Source organism: Onychomys torridus, chromosome 22 (genome assembly GCF_903995425.1).
Source record: "Onychomys torridus chromosome 22, mOncTor1.1, whole genome shotgun sequence".
Lineage (NCBI taxonomy): Eukaryota > Metazoa > Chordata > Mammalia > Rodentia > Cricetidae > Onychomys > Onychomys torridus.
In genome coordinates, this window is record NC_050464.1 from 8,686,788 (window position 1) to 8,700,886 (window position 14,099).

The 14,099-nt window shown below is 52.6% G+C and overlaps 1 protein-coding gene across 1 annotated transcript; it reads left to right on the forward strand.

Moving 5' to 3' along the window:
- Positions 1–6,200: 6,200 nt before the first annotated feature.
- Actb (actin beta) lies at positions 6,201–9,860 on the forward strand. Its single transcript, XM_036171847.1, has 6 exons — positions 6,201–6,298; positions 7,293–7,421; positions 7,515–7,754; positions 8,198–8,636; positions 8,725–8,906; positions 9,036–9,860. Exons 2-6 carry the CDS (start codon positions 7,299–7,301, stop codon positions 9,177–9,179), a joined length of 1,128 nt encoding a protein of 375 aa, XP_036027740.1. The 5' UTR covers positions 6,201–6,298; positions 7,293–7,298; the 3' UTR covers positions 9,180–9,860.
- Positions 9,861–14,099: the final 4,239 nt, after the last annotated feature.

Consider the following 14,099-nt stretch of genomic DNA (forward strand, 5'->3'; position numbering starts at 1 on the left):
CCACTGAGCCACACCCCAGCCCCTCACTGGGGGATTCTAGGCAGGGGCTCTACCACTGAGCTATTTCTTCCAATTCTCTTCTATCTCTCTTTGAGATAGGCTTTCTTTTTTTTTCCAAGACAGGGTTTCTCTGTGTAGTTTTGGTGCCTGTCCTGGATCTTGCTCTGTAGACCTGGCTGGCCTAGAACTCACAGAGATACACCTGGCTTGGCCTCCCAAATGCTGGGATTAAAGGTGTGCACCACCACCGCCTGGCAAAACAGACTTTCTATGTTCCTTAGGCAGGCCTTGAACTGGTGATCATCTTGATTGAGCATTCTAAGTTCCTGGATGACCTGAGAGACCAAGGTCCCCAGGAGTGCCTTAGCCTTCCAGTGACATCAAGCCAGTGGCCACCCCCCTTGCAGGCTGTTAATTTAGATCTAGGCGTAAGTGGATACCCTAGCTTCCCTCTGTCCCTCTGACTGCCTTTCCACTGAGCACTGGGTGATATTTCCAACTGCAGTAGGGACAGGAGTCCTGCCCACCCCAGGACAAACAGAAAGGGCTCTACTGGTGTGTGTGCAGGGGGAGACCTGGAAGTTTCTGTTTCTGAATACATTACTTTGAATTTGCAAGTGTGGGAACTCCCCAGAAGGGTGGGGCTGGTTTTCCCGGTGCCCTAGGGGACCAAGACAGAAGGTAGTTTTTAAAAGGATTTTTCAAAACTCTCCCAAGAAGTCTAAGAAGTTCCCCAGTTCCTGGCTGGGGCAGTGGAGTGGGCTTCTAATCTCAGCACTGGGCTGTGAGTTTGAGGCCAGGCTGCACTACAGTTTGAGAACTTGCCTTAAAGCAAAGCAAACATGGGCTCTGCAGTTTAGAGCACTGGCTGCTCTTCCAGAGGACCCAGGTTCGATTCCCAGCACCCACATGGCAGCTCATGGCTGTCTGTGACTTCAGTTCCAGGGGACCCTACATCCTCACACCTGCATACATGCAGGCAAATACCAATGCAAAATACCAATGCACATGAATGAATAAATTATTAAAAGAAAAGAAAACCAAACGTGGGCCAGTGAGATGTCTCAGTGGATAACAACACTTGCCACCAAGACTGATGACCTGAGTTCAGTCCCCAGCAAACCATGTGCTGGAAAGTGGGCCCTGACTCTTCAAGTAGTCATGTGTTATACACACATACAAGGTTTATCAGTCCTGTGGAAACTGAGTGTGATTGTGGTCATGTTTTCTGTGATGGGAAGGTGGATACTAGAGGGTCATGAGTTCAATGTCAGAAGTTAGAGAGATGGCTCAGTGGTTAAGAGCACTTAACTGTTCTTGCAGAGGACCTGGGTTCGGTTCCAGCACCCACAATGGGTGACTAACAAATGCCTGTAACTCCAGTTCCAGGGGTACAAAATAAATCTTAAAAAAAAAAAAAAAAAGAGTTGGGTCAAGGCCATTGTCTTCCCAACACAGCTGCTTCAGGTCATCAGCCTTGTGAGACCTTGTTTCAAGACAAAAACAACAGCTGGGCATGTCTATGTCATCCAGTGGTGGAGACCCAGGGATCAGGGATTCAAAGCCAGCCGGGACTATGAGAATCTAAAATAAAGAAAGACCAAAAAAGGCTAGTGAGATGGCTCAGGGGGTTCCAGCTCTTGCCACAAAGTCTGAAGGCCTGAATTTGATTCCTGGGATCTGCATGGTAGAAGGAGAGAGCTGCCTCCCTGATTTATCCTCTAATTTCCACAGGTTTGCTGTGGCACATACACACAAATAAATAAATGTAATATAAATAACAAAGATTAGAAAAGCACCCTCACCATCTGCCTTTCCGACAGAAATCTTATTGAATGAAGGGTTGATTGAGACAGGGTTTCTCTGTGTAGCCCTAGCTATCCTGGAACTCACTCTGTAGACCACCCTACCTTGAACTCACAGAGATCTGCCTGCCTCTGCCTCCCAAGTGCTGGGATTAAAAGCGTGTGCCATCACTGCCTGGTGGAAACCTTAAAAAAATTTTTGGGGTGGGGTGGCTGGAGAGATGGCTCAGTGTTTAAGAATACTAACTGCTCTTGCAGAGGACCTGAGTACTGTGTTCCCAACATCCTCATGAGGTGGCTTTCAACTGTCTGGCATCTGCATTCATATGTTGCTCATAAACTCCTGTAGGAACACATACATACACATAAATAAAAGTAACAAATCAACCTTTTAGAAATGTTTTAGAGCCAGAGCATGGTGGCATACACATTTAATCCCAGCATTCGGGAGGCAGAGGCAGGTGGATGGATCTCCGTGAGTTTGACACCGGCTTAGTCTATGTAGCAAGTTCCAGGCTAGTTGGAGTTACACAGTGAGACCCTGTCTCAAAGGCAAACAACATCAACAAACAAACAAACAAAAACCCTCCGTTGATTTATGTCTGTGTGTGGGCATGCATGGCCCAGTTCTAACATGGAGGTTAGAGGTCAGCTTGAGGGAGTTGGTTCTCTCTTTCCATCACGGGGATGCCAGAGACTGAACTCAGGTAGTGAGGCTTGGAGACAAGCACCTTTCTACAATGAGCCACCTAGCCAGCCCTAAAGAAACCTTTTGCTTTCTTTCTCGGTACCAGCAAGCATTCTCTTGTTTGGGGGCTAGCTCAAGACATCTGTTTACTTTATTCCCATTGCTAAAACAGGGCCTGAGAAACCATCCTCCATGCCTCCCTGCCCCTGGAGCCTCAGAGCAGGGAGCAGGTATTTCCGACTGTGTAACTCAGCAGCTGCTGGGGAGGAAAGGTCCAGCTGCTTTGACCCCAGGTTATTCCTTTTCTGGGTCATCTTACCTGGATCATTTGCTCCCTCTGGGCCTGGAGAGGGCAGCCTGAAGCTGGCCCCAAAGGCTAAGAAGTTAGAGGAACCCCACACTCATTCACAAACCTCCTGTATTCTAAAAGCCCTGAGGGACTCTGGATCATCGGAGTATGGGTGAGGAGGACCCTACCAGCAGGCTTCCAGTACATTCTTCCAGTGGTACCCTATGACCAGGAGCCTTAGGCTTGCCCTTACTGAACCCCAGGAGTTAGAAATATGTACTAAGGAGGGGGTGGGGCCAGGAATTCCAACTTTGGAGCAGTCCTTGGACCCAGTCCCCAGGGACATTCCAGAGGCCACTTTACCCAGGGAGGGGCCCTGAGTACAGAGGCCTTACGGCTAGATTTCAAGGCACTGGGTACTCAGTCAGTCCCACCTCAGTTTCCTTGTCTGTAAAAAGGGAGTATGTTTTCTGGAACACTCCAGGCCCTCCCTCATTCATTTAGTGTCTTACTGACAATTGACATCCTGCTGTCTCCAGGGACCCGCCCTCTTGGACAGAACCCTTGCCAGTGTAACAGGAAGTTCTCCTCTTCCTCAATCTCTTCCCTACAAATGTGTAGCTTAGGGTCTTCCTGGACAGCTGGGCTTGGGTGTCCCCAGCAGAAGTGACATGTAGCTTCTGAGAGGAGCAGGGAGCAGGCCTTGAATTCGATTGTAAATATTCTCTTGCTGCAAGGTCTTTCAAGGCAGGGGACCCCTGAAGGAAAAAAAAAATGTATTAAAACTACAGGTGTCATCCTTCGTGGGCTGGGCCAGGCTGGGACTGCCAGCTGGGTGCCTGCCTGACAGTGACAGCTCTTTGTGAGAGGGCAAAGTTCTCCACAGAAGACCAGATTCACTTCCTCTGCCTTCCCCTTCCTCCGCTTCCTCTTTCTCCCCCACCCCCACCCTGTTTTCTGTGCTTAGTGTCTCCTGTCTGAACCCCGAACTCAACAGCTCAGGGCCCCTCCGGCCCTGCTGCCCTCTCAGGGTCCTCTCCTCCTTCAGGGCTGAGGACACCCAGGCCAGGCGGTCTCTTATTCATCCGGACAGAACAGACCCCTCAGTGTCTGTGTGTAGTGGGAGGCAGTGGGGGGTGATGGAGCCCCTCAAAGGGCTGGCTTGTTTGATGTTGTGGGGGTTGGGGGTGAGTTATTAAGACTAGCCTGAATAGGCACCATGACTGTCTTCATAGCTACTCAGGAAGCTGAGGCAGGGAGATCAGGGCTTTGAGGCCAGCCTGGGCTATAGGGGGAGACACTGTTAAAAACCAACAAGAGAAGCTGAGCATGGCACGTGCCTTTAATCACAGCACTCAGGAAGTGGAGGCAGGAGGATCAGGATTTCAAGGTTTCTTGGCTACATAGGCTGCCTGAGACCCTGTAAAAAAAAAACAAAAGAACAACACCCTCCCCCCCTCCCCGCGTGCCCCCCTCACAAATTCCCAACAACAAATCAAGAGATTCAATCTCTCTCTCTCAAGAATGTATAAGAGAACACTGGAAAATGGCCATTGCGGACAAGACAGAACCATAAGCCAGTGGGATAGGTCAGAACTGTTCCAGAGGTCGGGTGGGGCTGGAGTGCCTGCCCCTTGACTGGCCCCAGGACCAGGAGGTGAGAGAGTGGCATCTCAGGTCCTGCCTGGGAATCTGGTCTGCTCCTACCCAGTAAAGCTGCCCACAGGAGTTTCCCACCTCATCCTGCACCCCTGGTGGTAGGTGTCATCTTCTCCCCTGCACCCCACCAGGGCCCTCCTGGGAACACTTCAGGTAGTGTTCACCCTGCCCCACCCCCACCTGTGACTTGCAGGGCTGGCAGGTCCTCAGGCAGCTGGCAAACTGCCTGAACAATTGAGAGATACCGGGCCAGGGCCAGGGCAGTCCCGTCCCCCGGAGGCAGGGAGGGGACAGGCTGGGAAAGTTCTCTCTGGCCCAGGGTTGGTGACTGCGGAAGACTTTTGTCAGCTCTGAACTGGGGGTGTGCTCCCAGTAGATGCTGGGGGTCACCCTTTTCATACTGGAGGCCTCTGCAACTTCAGAATGTCCTGCTACCCGCCTAACACAAGGAAGTTGGTTCAGCCTCCTCATGCTGGGCTACTGCTGTAGTCCATATATGGACGAAGCCTTCCTCGGTTTTAACACCTACACTCACTGAGCTCCTAGTATGCATATGCAAAGCAATGACCGGCCTAGGGCATCTCACCTGAAGCACCCTTCTTGTCTAAATTCAATTTCCTGTCACCTTCTCCCAGGAGGTGTGTGTCCCTCTAAGCTAAGCAGGGGTGGTCCCTTGTGTAGATATCAGCTGAATAGAACACTCTTGGGTGCTCAAGTTTTGCCTTAAGTTTGATAACTAGACCCATGTTGAGGGGAGCGGGATGGGGGTGGGGGGCAGGGGAGGGTGTTCTACGGTGGATCCGGGATTCCAGGCACCACTAACTCCTTTCTAAGCACGCTGTCACACCCAGAGTCCCCACAGCCTCCAGATGAACTAGAACACAGTTCAGCTGTGGCTGCACATAACAAACAGAGGATAGATGGTGGGCCCCAGCCCAACGGTGCCTGGCAACCACCCAGAGCCACCAGCTAACGGCCTAGGCTTAGTCCTGCCGGGGTGTGATCAGGCAACCCTCCAAAAGTGTCTGACTCCATGATAAGTTTTGCTTGTTCTACAGAGCACAGTTCCTTTCTAGGTCTGGGGCAGGAGACATCTTCCTGCAACAGCTCCAACCACTGAACCACCAGGCTTGACTTGTTCTTGGAGTGTGGCTCTGGGTCTCCTAAGTATCCAAAACCCGTCAAGACCCCTCCAACCACAGCTCTGCTTCTAAATTGTACCTCAACACACCTAGCAAATTGCAACCTCACTAGGAGTCCCCCCAGATACGGCTTTCGGGCTAGAGCTGGTAAGGGGGAGTGACTCCTTGCTCATTCAATCCAGGCTCCGCATGTCCTTCAAACAAGAAGCCACGTAAACATGGCCCGGGCCTCTGTGCTGACCCATGCCCACCGAGGTACTCAATGTTCACGTGACATCCACACCCAGAGGGTCCTAAGGTGGGTGAGTGACCCCCGGAATGGCAGGCCTGATAACCGGGACCCTGAATCCCGGCAGTGTCCACAAGGGCAGAGGCTATTCGTGCATGTCCGGACCTCTGGGGCCAGCACCCATTGCCAAAACTCTCCATCCTCTTCCTCAATCTCGCTCTCTCTCTCTCTCTTTTTTTTTTTTTTTTTGCAAAAGGAGGGGAGAGGGGGTAAAAAAATGCTGCACTGTGCGGCGAGGCCGGTGAGTGAGCGGCGCGGAGCCAATCAGCGCTCGCCGTTCCGAAAGTTGCCTTTTATGGCTCGAGTGGCCGCTGCGGCGTCCTATAAAACCCGGCGGCGCAACGCGCAGCCACTGTCGAGTCCGCGTCCACCCGCGAGCACAGGCCTCTCGCAGCTCCTTCTCCGCCGCTCCACACCCGCCACCAGGTAAGCAGGGACACCAGGCCCGGCCGGCCACAGCCCTCCCGTGGGCAGTCACCTCACGGCAGGGGCGCGGGAGACACTCAGTACGGACACCGGGGAAGGCTGGAGGGTGGTGCCTGGCCGTGGAGTGGACACTGGCAGATGCAACTTTCCGCCCAGGGTGCGGACCCTTTGCAGCCGCATTGCCACGGTGTAGACACTCGTGGGTCTGCTCTGGCTCAGAGCACGCTGCTTGGGGACCCACTAGGGTCGCAGTGTGGGCGCTAGGAGAGCCGATGCGGCTATCGGGTGCTGAGTCGTATCTGCCCGCTTTGAGGGGACGCAGTGTTGGGAGCCAAATGCTATGATCACGCCTTGGTGGCCCACGGGTCTTTGTCCAAACCGGTTTGCCCATTTGGCTTGCCCGGCTGGCTGGCTGGCTGGCTGGCGGGCGGGCGCGGCGCGGCCGGGCCGGCTCGGCCGGGTGGGGGCTGGGAGGCCACTGCGCTTGCGCGCTCTCTCGCTGGGTATTGGGGCGCGTGCACGCTGGGGAGGGAGCCCTTCCTCTTCCCCCTTCTTCCAAGTTACACTTGGCGCGTGCGCACTTGAGACTGGAAGCACGGCCACCTGGGGCTGGGCGAGGGCGGGGCCGTTGTCCGGAAGGGGCGGGGCCGTAGCGGCTCCCCGGCGCCCGCTCGCGCTTCCTGCTGGGTGTGGTCGCCTCCCCCGCGCGCGCGCGCGCGCACCAGCCGCCCCGCCGGCGGGGGGCGAAGGCGGGGCTTGCGCCCGTTTGGGGAGGGGGCGGAGGCCTGGCTTCCTGCCGTGGGGCCGCCTCCGGACCAGCGTTTGCCTTTTATGGTAATAACGCGGCCGGCCTGGGCTTCCTTTGTCCCCCCCCGAGCTTGGGCGCGCGCCCCCTGGCGGCCCGAGGCCGCGGCGTGCCGGAAGTGGGCAGGGCGGCAGCGGCTGCGCCTGGCGGCCCCCGCCGTGACCACGGCCCTCTTTTGTGCCCCGGTAGTTCGCCATGGATGACGATATCGCTGCGCTCGTTGTCGACAACGGCTCCGGCATGTGCAAAGCCGGCTTCGCGGGCGACGATGCTCCTCGGGCCGTGTTCCCCTCCATTGTGGGCCGCCCTAGGCACCAGGTAGGTGGCCCCTCCCGTTGGGTGGCGATGTTGGGGTGCCCCCCTCCCCCCGGAGGGAGGTGGCTGTACTGAGGACGCGGCTCCCCTCCGCAGGGTGTGATGGTGGGCATGGGCCAGAAGGACTCCTACGTGGGCGACGAGGCCCAGAGCAAGAGAGGCATCCTGACCCTCAAGTACCCGATTGAACACGGCATCGTCACCAACTGGGACGACATGGAGAAGATCTGGCACCACACCTTCTACAACGAGCTGCGTGTGGCCCCCGAGGAGCACCCCGTGCTGCTCACCGAGGCCCCCCTGAACCCCAAGGCCAACCGTGAAAAGATGACCCAGGTCAGCAGCCCCAGTGGCCACCTCCACCTTTGCCAGCTTCTCAGCCACGCCCTTTCTCAATTGTCTTTCTTCTGCCGTTCTCCCATAGGACTCTCTTCTATGAACTGAGTCTCCCTTGGAACTTTGCAGTTTCTGCTTTTTCCCAGATGAGGTCTTTTTTTTCTCTCGATTGCCTTTCTGACTAGGTGTTTAAAAGCCTACGGTGCTGTGGGTGTAGGTACTAACAATGACTCGTGTGACAAAAGCTAATGAGGCTGGTGATAAGTGGCCTTGGAGTGTGTATTCAGTAGATGCACAGTAGGTCTAAATGGAGCCCCTGTCCTGAGACTCTCACCTTAGCTGTGTTCTTGCACTCTGCATGTCCCAAATCTGTCCTGACAGTCCCACCTCCCTTGACTATTTGTGGCTTTCAGAGCTTGACAAAGGCCCATTTTCCCTTACAGATCATGTTTGAGACCTTCAACACCCCAGCCATGTACGTAGCCATTCAGGCCGTGCTGTCCCTGTATGCCTCTGGTCGTACCACTGGCATTGTGATGGACTCCGGAGACGGGGTCACCCACACTGTGCCCATCTATGAGGGCTACGCTCTCCCTCATGCCATCCTGCGTCTGGACCTGGCTGGCCGGGACCTGACAGACTACCTCATGAAGATCCTGACCGAGCGTGGCTATAGCTTCACCACCACAGCCGAGAGGGAAATCGTGCGTGACATCAAAGAGAAGCTGTGCTATGTTGCCCTGGACTTCGAGCAAGAGATGGCCACTGCTGCATCCTCTTCTTCCCTGGAGAAGAGCTATGAGCTGCCTGACGGCCAGGTCATCACTATTGGCAACGAGCGGTTCCGCTGCCCTGAGGCTCTTTTCCAGCCTTCCTTCCTGGGTGAGTTGAGTGACCTAGTTCCTTCTCCATCCAATGGTGACCAACTCTTGAGGCCACTCTATAAGCCTGTGTCTCCCTTCCCCCTTAGGTATGGAATCCTGTGGCATCCATGAAACTACATTCAATTCCATCATGAAGTGTGATGTTGACATCCGCAAAGACCTCTATGCCAACACAGTGCTGTCTGGTGGTACTACCATGTACCCAGGCATTGCTGACCGGATGCAGAAGGAGATCACTGCTCTGGCTCCCAGCACCATGAAGATCAAGGTGAGCTGAGAGCCCTTAGGCCTCAACCCATGGTGGGGTGGGCCCTGCGGTTGCCAGAGCAACCACTTTGGCTGCAGGTAAGGCCAGAATGCTCACCATCACTATACTATATCTTCTTGCTTTCTTCAGATCATTGCTCCTCCTGAGCGCAAGTACTCCGTGTGGATCGGTGGCTCCATCTTGGCCTCCCTGTCCACCTTCCAGCAGATGTGGATCAGCAAGCAGGAGTATGATGAGTCCGGCCCCTCCATCGTGCACCGTAAATGCTTCTAGGCGGACTGTTAACTGAGCTGCGTTTTACACCCTTTCTTTGACAAAACCTAACTTGCGCAGAAAAAAAAAAATGAGACAACATTGGCATGGCTTTATTTGTTTCTTTTTTTTTTTTTTTAAGTTTTTAAAAAAAAGTTTGTTTTTTTGTTTTGTTTTGGCGCTTTTGACTCAGGATCTAAAAACTGGAACGGTGAAGGCGACAGCAGTTGTTGGAGCAAGCATCCCCCAAAGTTCTACAATGTGGCTGAGGACTTTGATTGTACATTGTTTTTGGTTTTTGGTTTTTTTTCTTTTTCTTTTTTAATAGTCATTCCAAGTGTCCATGGGATACATGGCTACAGGAAGTCCCTCGCCCTCCCAAAAGCCACCCCCATTCCCTAGAGGAGGGTGGCCGAGTCCACGCCCTGAGTCCACACCGGGGAGGTGACAACATTGCTTCTGTGTAAATTATGTACTGCAATTTTTTTTAAATCTTCCGCCTTAATACTTTTTTGTTTTTATTTTTGAATGGTCAGCCATCAGAGTGGCCCTTTTTTTTTTTTTTTTTTTTTTTTTGTCCCCCCAACTTGATGTATGAAGGCTTTGGTCTCCCTGGGAGTGGGTTGAGGTGTTGAGGCAGCCAGGGCTTGCCTGTACACTGACTTGAGACCAGTTTAATAAAGTGCACACCTTACAAACAAAGCTTGTGGTTCTGTGGCTTTGCTAGTTGGTGGGGGCGGGGCGGAGAATGGGAGCTATTCACTTCAAAGAGGGACCTAGAGTGGGCTGGGCCAGTGGGAAGGCATAACAGCCTATTGAGTTCTGAAGACTTCATGTGTTTAAAGGGTGGATATTGGAAAGATTTCTGAGTGGGGGCGGGGGCGGCAAGTTGGCCTCCTGCATCATAAACACAAACCTACTCTTACCTGGGGATCACCATTTCTAAGAGGCCAGGGCTGTGAGTGCTGGGGGCCTCGCTTCTGTGCTGTTAGCCTTTGAGTTCTGCAAGACAGTGGGAAGTGAGCAGTTTTGGGATGTGGCTGACATCAGGAATTTCAATGGTAAGGCTCCAAAATAAGGATCAGCCAGCCATGACAAGTTGCTAAGGATGGAGGAAGTAGTGTTGGGTTTGGGAGTCTTAAGGAAGTAGCCTCCTGGCACGCTTCCTTTCCAGCGTAAGGGGTGATGGATACCTGGACCACTTGATGACACATGAGAAAACTGGTGGGTCAAAAATCCCATTTACCTGTCCATCCATTTGCCCACCTATCATCTACTTAGCAGTATACCTACTAGTCTCCATCTATCAACTACATTTAGCCATTCACCCACCCTCTCATTCATTCACCAAGCAACCACTGGGCCAATATGGTAGAAACCAAACCAGATGTGCCCCCTTTCTTCAGGAGGTATTCAGTGTGGTGAACGCCAAAGGTAGAAGGCAAATGCATACACCATCACAAGGTTCTGGGCTGGAGTGATGCCTTAGCTCTTCAAAGCTGAGGTTCAAGACCAAATTCATAATGAGAGCAGAGGCCACTCGAAAAAACAGTTGTGTCTGGATGTGGTCTGTCTAGTGTAGACATCAAATTCAATGGCAGATGTGGTGGACACCTGTTATCCCAGCTCTGAGGCTGAGGCCAGCATGAAGCAACAACAAATCTCATAAATCTTGTATTTCAGATGTAAAGGCGAGAGGACAAGTCCAAGGCCATCCTTAGCTGCACACTGAGTTTGAGGCCAGCCTGGGATACATGAGACACTGCCTCAGACAAAGTCCCTAAAACAATAACCTACCTTGGCAAGAACAAAACCTAAGAAATTTGATTTTTTTTTTCCCCTCCCAAACAGGCTGGGTATGATGGTGCACACTTTTAATTCCAGTATTCTAGAAGCAGAAGCAGGTGAATGTGTGAGTTGAGGTGAGCTTGGTCAGGACAGACAGGGCTGTGTAGTGAGACCTTCTTGAAAAAGAGACCAAAGAAAAGGTAAGAGAGGCTCATCCATAGATAGACCTGGGCAGAGAGAGGGCGGAGGAGAATGACCAAGGCAGACAGTGCAAGCGTGGTTGGAATGTAGGGTTGACCGGGGACAAAGCTGGGAGACAAAACACTACCCTCAGGACAGAACAGGACACAGGTTGGTTGCCAAGTCACCATTTGAGAAATGGGCACACCAGTAGCAGCTGATGCTCCTTCAATCTTTGCCATTAAAGGATCCAAAGTGTAGCCTCCAGAGTATCCAGTGTATCTGCTGTCCCCGCCCCCTTTCCTCCCAAGTCTAGCAGGCAAACTGGCTATTCAAGGGCAGGCTCACAACAAAGGCCTATCACTGTGCGTCGTCCCCCACCCCCTCCCCACCCTGAGGTTGTACCAGGGCCTCACACATCATCAGAGAAGTCTATCTTCAACCTTTTTCTGGTCTTTCTGCCACTAGCTCCTGAATGCTTCCCCTAAGCCCCCAGTAATGCAGCAATAATAATAACAGCAACAATAATAGCTAAAGCTCAATTGACAAGGAGCCTAGCATACACAAAGTCCTGGGTTTGATCCCCAGCATGAGGATCAGCAGTCCAAGGTTATCATTGGCTAACATAGTGAATTAGAGGCCAGCCTAGGCTACATGAGACCTCGTTTCAAAAGAAAAAAAAAAATCGAAGTGGGGTGAGTGGGCTGAGAAGCAAAAGTTCTCACACTTGCTTTCTTGCTTTCCAGAAACGTGAAAAGTGCCCTACAAGACAGATTCTAGTCGGGTGGCGGCGGCAGAGGCAGGCAGAGCTCTGAGTTCGAGGCCAGCCTGGTCTACAGAGCGAGATCCAGGACAGCCAGGGCTACACAGAGAAACCCTGTCTTAAAAAAACAAAAAACAAGAGAGAAAGAGAGAGAGAGAGAGAGAGAGAGAGAGAGAGAGAGAGAGAGAGAGAGAGAGAGAGATTGATTCTGTTCCGCGCTCCACCCTCCCACTGCAACAGGGCAGCTTCACCTCTGCAGACTCCACCCCTAGGACAGTTGGCTCCGCCCTTTTCAGTCAGACCCCAATAGTCACCTTTGCAGATCCGAATCCCACCGTGCTCCCACAGACCACCCAGGTCCCGCCCCAGCACTGGTGGCAGGGTTGGAATTCTGGGTCTTCCTTAATGGAGCCCCATGAAGAGGACAAAGGAAGCCTGCTCACGGTTCTCAGGGTGGCCATCTCACCTGTGGAGAAACTGAGGCAGCTCTGGGGAGACAGTGGCAGGATTTGGACGCGTCAGGCTGGGGAAGGAAGGCTGGCCAAGCATCCTAGCACCAGAAGGAGGGCGAGTGTTCGGTGGCCCTCCCAGGGTGCATTGCGTCTGGCCAGCTAGGAGTTACGCAACAGATAAGGACAGGAACCATCACAGCCCACACCAATGACTAGATTCTTCATTCAACCACTCACTTATTGCCCAACACAACCCTGTTCGCGTGCACATGTGTTACAGCCGGAGCCTCTTGTAGCACAAGCTGGTAGTAAATTCAGCATATAGCAGAGACAGGTTTGGCCAGGGTGGTACAGGGCTGCCATTGCAGCATTCAGCATGTGGGAGGTAGGAAGGAGGAGCAGAAGTTCGAATTCAACCTGGGATACTTGAGACTCTGTCTCAAAAGAGCAGAACAAAACAAATGAAAAAGAGTCTCTGTGAACTTCTAGATGGCCTAGAACCATATAAACCAGGAAGGCCCCTCTCTCTGGGAGATTCTCGGCAGGAGCTCTACCACTGAGCTGTAGCTCCGTGAACTGGAGGATTCCAGATGAGCATTCTGCCACTAAGCCACATCCCCCAGCGGAGAAACTTACTCTTCCTGCTCAGCTCAGTTCTATGTGTGATTTGAGTCTATTTACATTTAAATTTAGAGGCCAGCGGGCGGTGGCGCATGCCTTTAATCCCAGCACTCGGGAGACAGAGGCAGGTGGATCTCTGTGAGTTCGAGGCCAGCCTGGTGTACAGAGCTAGTTCTAGGACAGCCAGAGCTAAACACACACACACACACACACACACACACACACAATAACCCTGTCTTGAAACCCACCCCCCAAAAAAAAACCCATTTTTTTTCATTTACATTGAGTGTAGGGGCTAGCATACCAGGGTATGGTGTATGTGTGAAGAGGTCAGTTCTTATGGGAGTCAGTTCTCTCTTTCCACTACGTGGGTCCTGGTGTTCAGCTCAGTCATCAGACTTGGCAACAAGTACTTTTACTTGCTGATCTCCAGTACCTTTGTTCCCTCAGATTTAAAAAAAATTATTTTTCAATTAACTGTGTATGTGCAGACCAGTGGCAAAGCACTTCCCTAGCATATACAAGTTTCTGCGTCTGTACCCAGCACGGGTGAAAAAAAAAGTCAATATTCTTTGGAGCAGTTTTTAGGCTCACGTTGAGCTCCAAGGGAAAGCACTGAGAGTTCCCGTGTGATGCCTGTCCTCATCCACCCACAGCCGCCCCCACTGCCAACACGGGGAAGCTGGGTGCTCCATCTGCTACAAATGAGGAGTCTCTATCATCACCCCCTTTCTTGCTGGCAGTGCTGAGGCTGCAGTGGGCACTGGGTTTTCCTCTTGATGGTGTGCCCCTGTAGGCTTGCACACTTCCAGTGACCTGAACGGTGGTAACTGACGGCTCCCTTGGTCCTTCAGTGAAACACTCTGGGCTAGAAGGGAGGCCTCAGCAGTTGCGAGCACTCTGTTTTCGCAGTGGACTCTGGTTTGAGTCCCAACACCCAACATGGCAGCTCACAACTGCCTGAAATTCCAGTCCCAGGAGATCTGACATCCTCTTCTGACCTCTGTGGGCACTGCATGCATGTAGTACACTGATACACATGCAGGCTAGACACTCATACCCATGTGAATGTTTGTCTGTGTGTATGCAAATGTATGTACAGGTGCCTGAGGAGGCCAGAAGAGGGTGTCAGTTCCT

Coding starts and splice junctions, on each gene's coding strand:
- Actb (XM_036171847.1), top strand. CDS start 7,299: ATGGATGACGATATCGCTGCGCTCGTTGTCGACAACGGCTCCGGCATG. Junction 7,755..8,197: donor ACCGTGAAAAGATGACCCAG/GTCAGCAGCCCC, acceptor TTTCCCTTACAG/ATCATGTTTGAGACCTTCAA. Junction 8,907..9,035: donor CCAGCACCATGAAGATCAAG/GTGAGCTGAGAG, acceptor TGCTTTCTTCAG/ATCATTGCTCCTCCTGAGCG.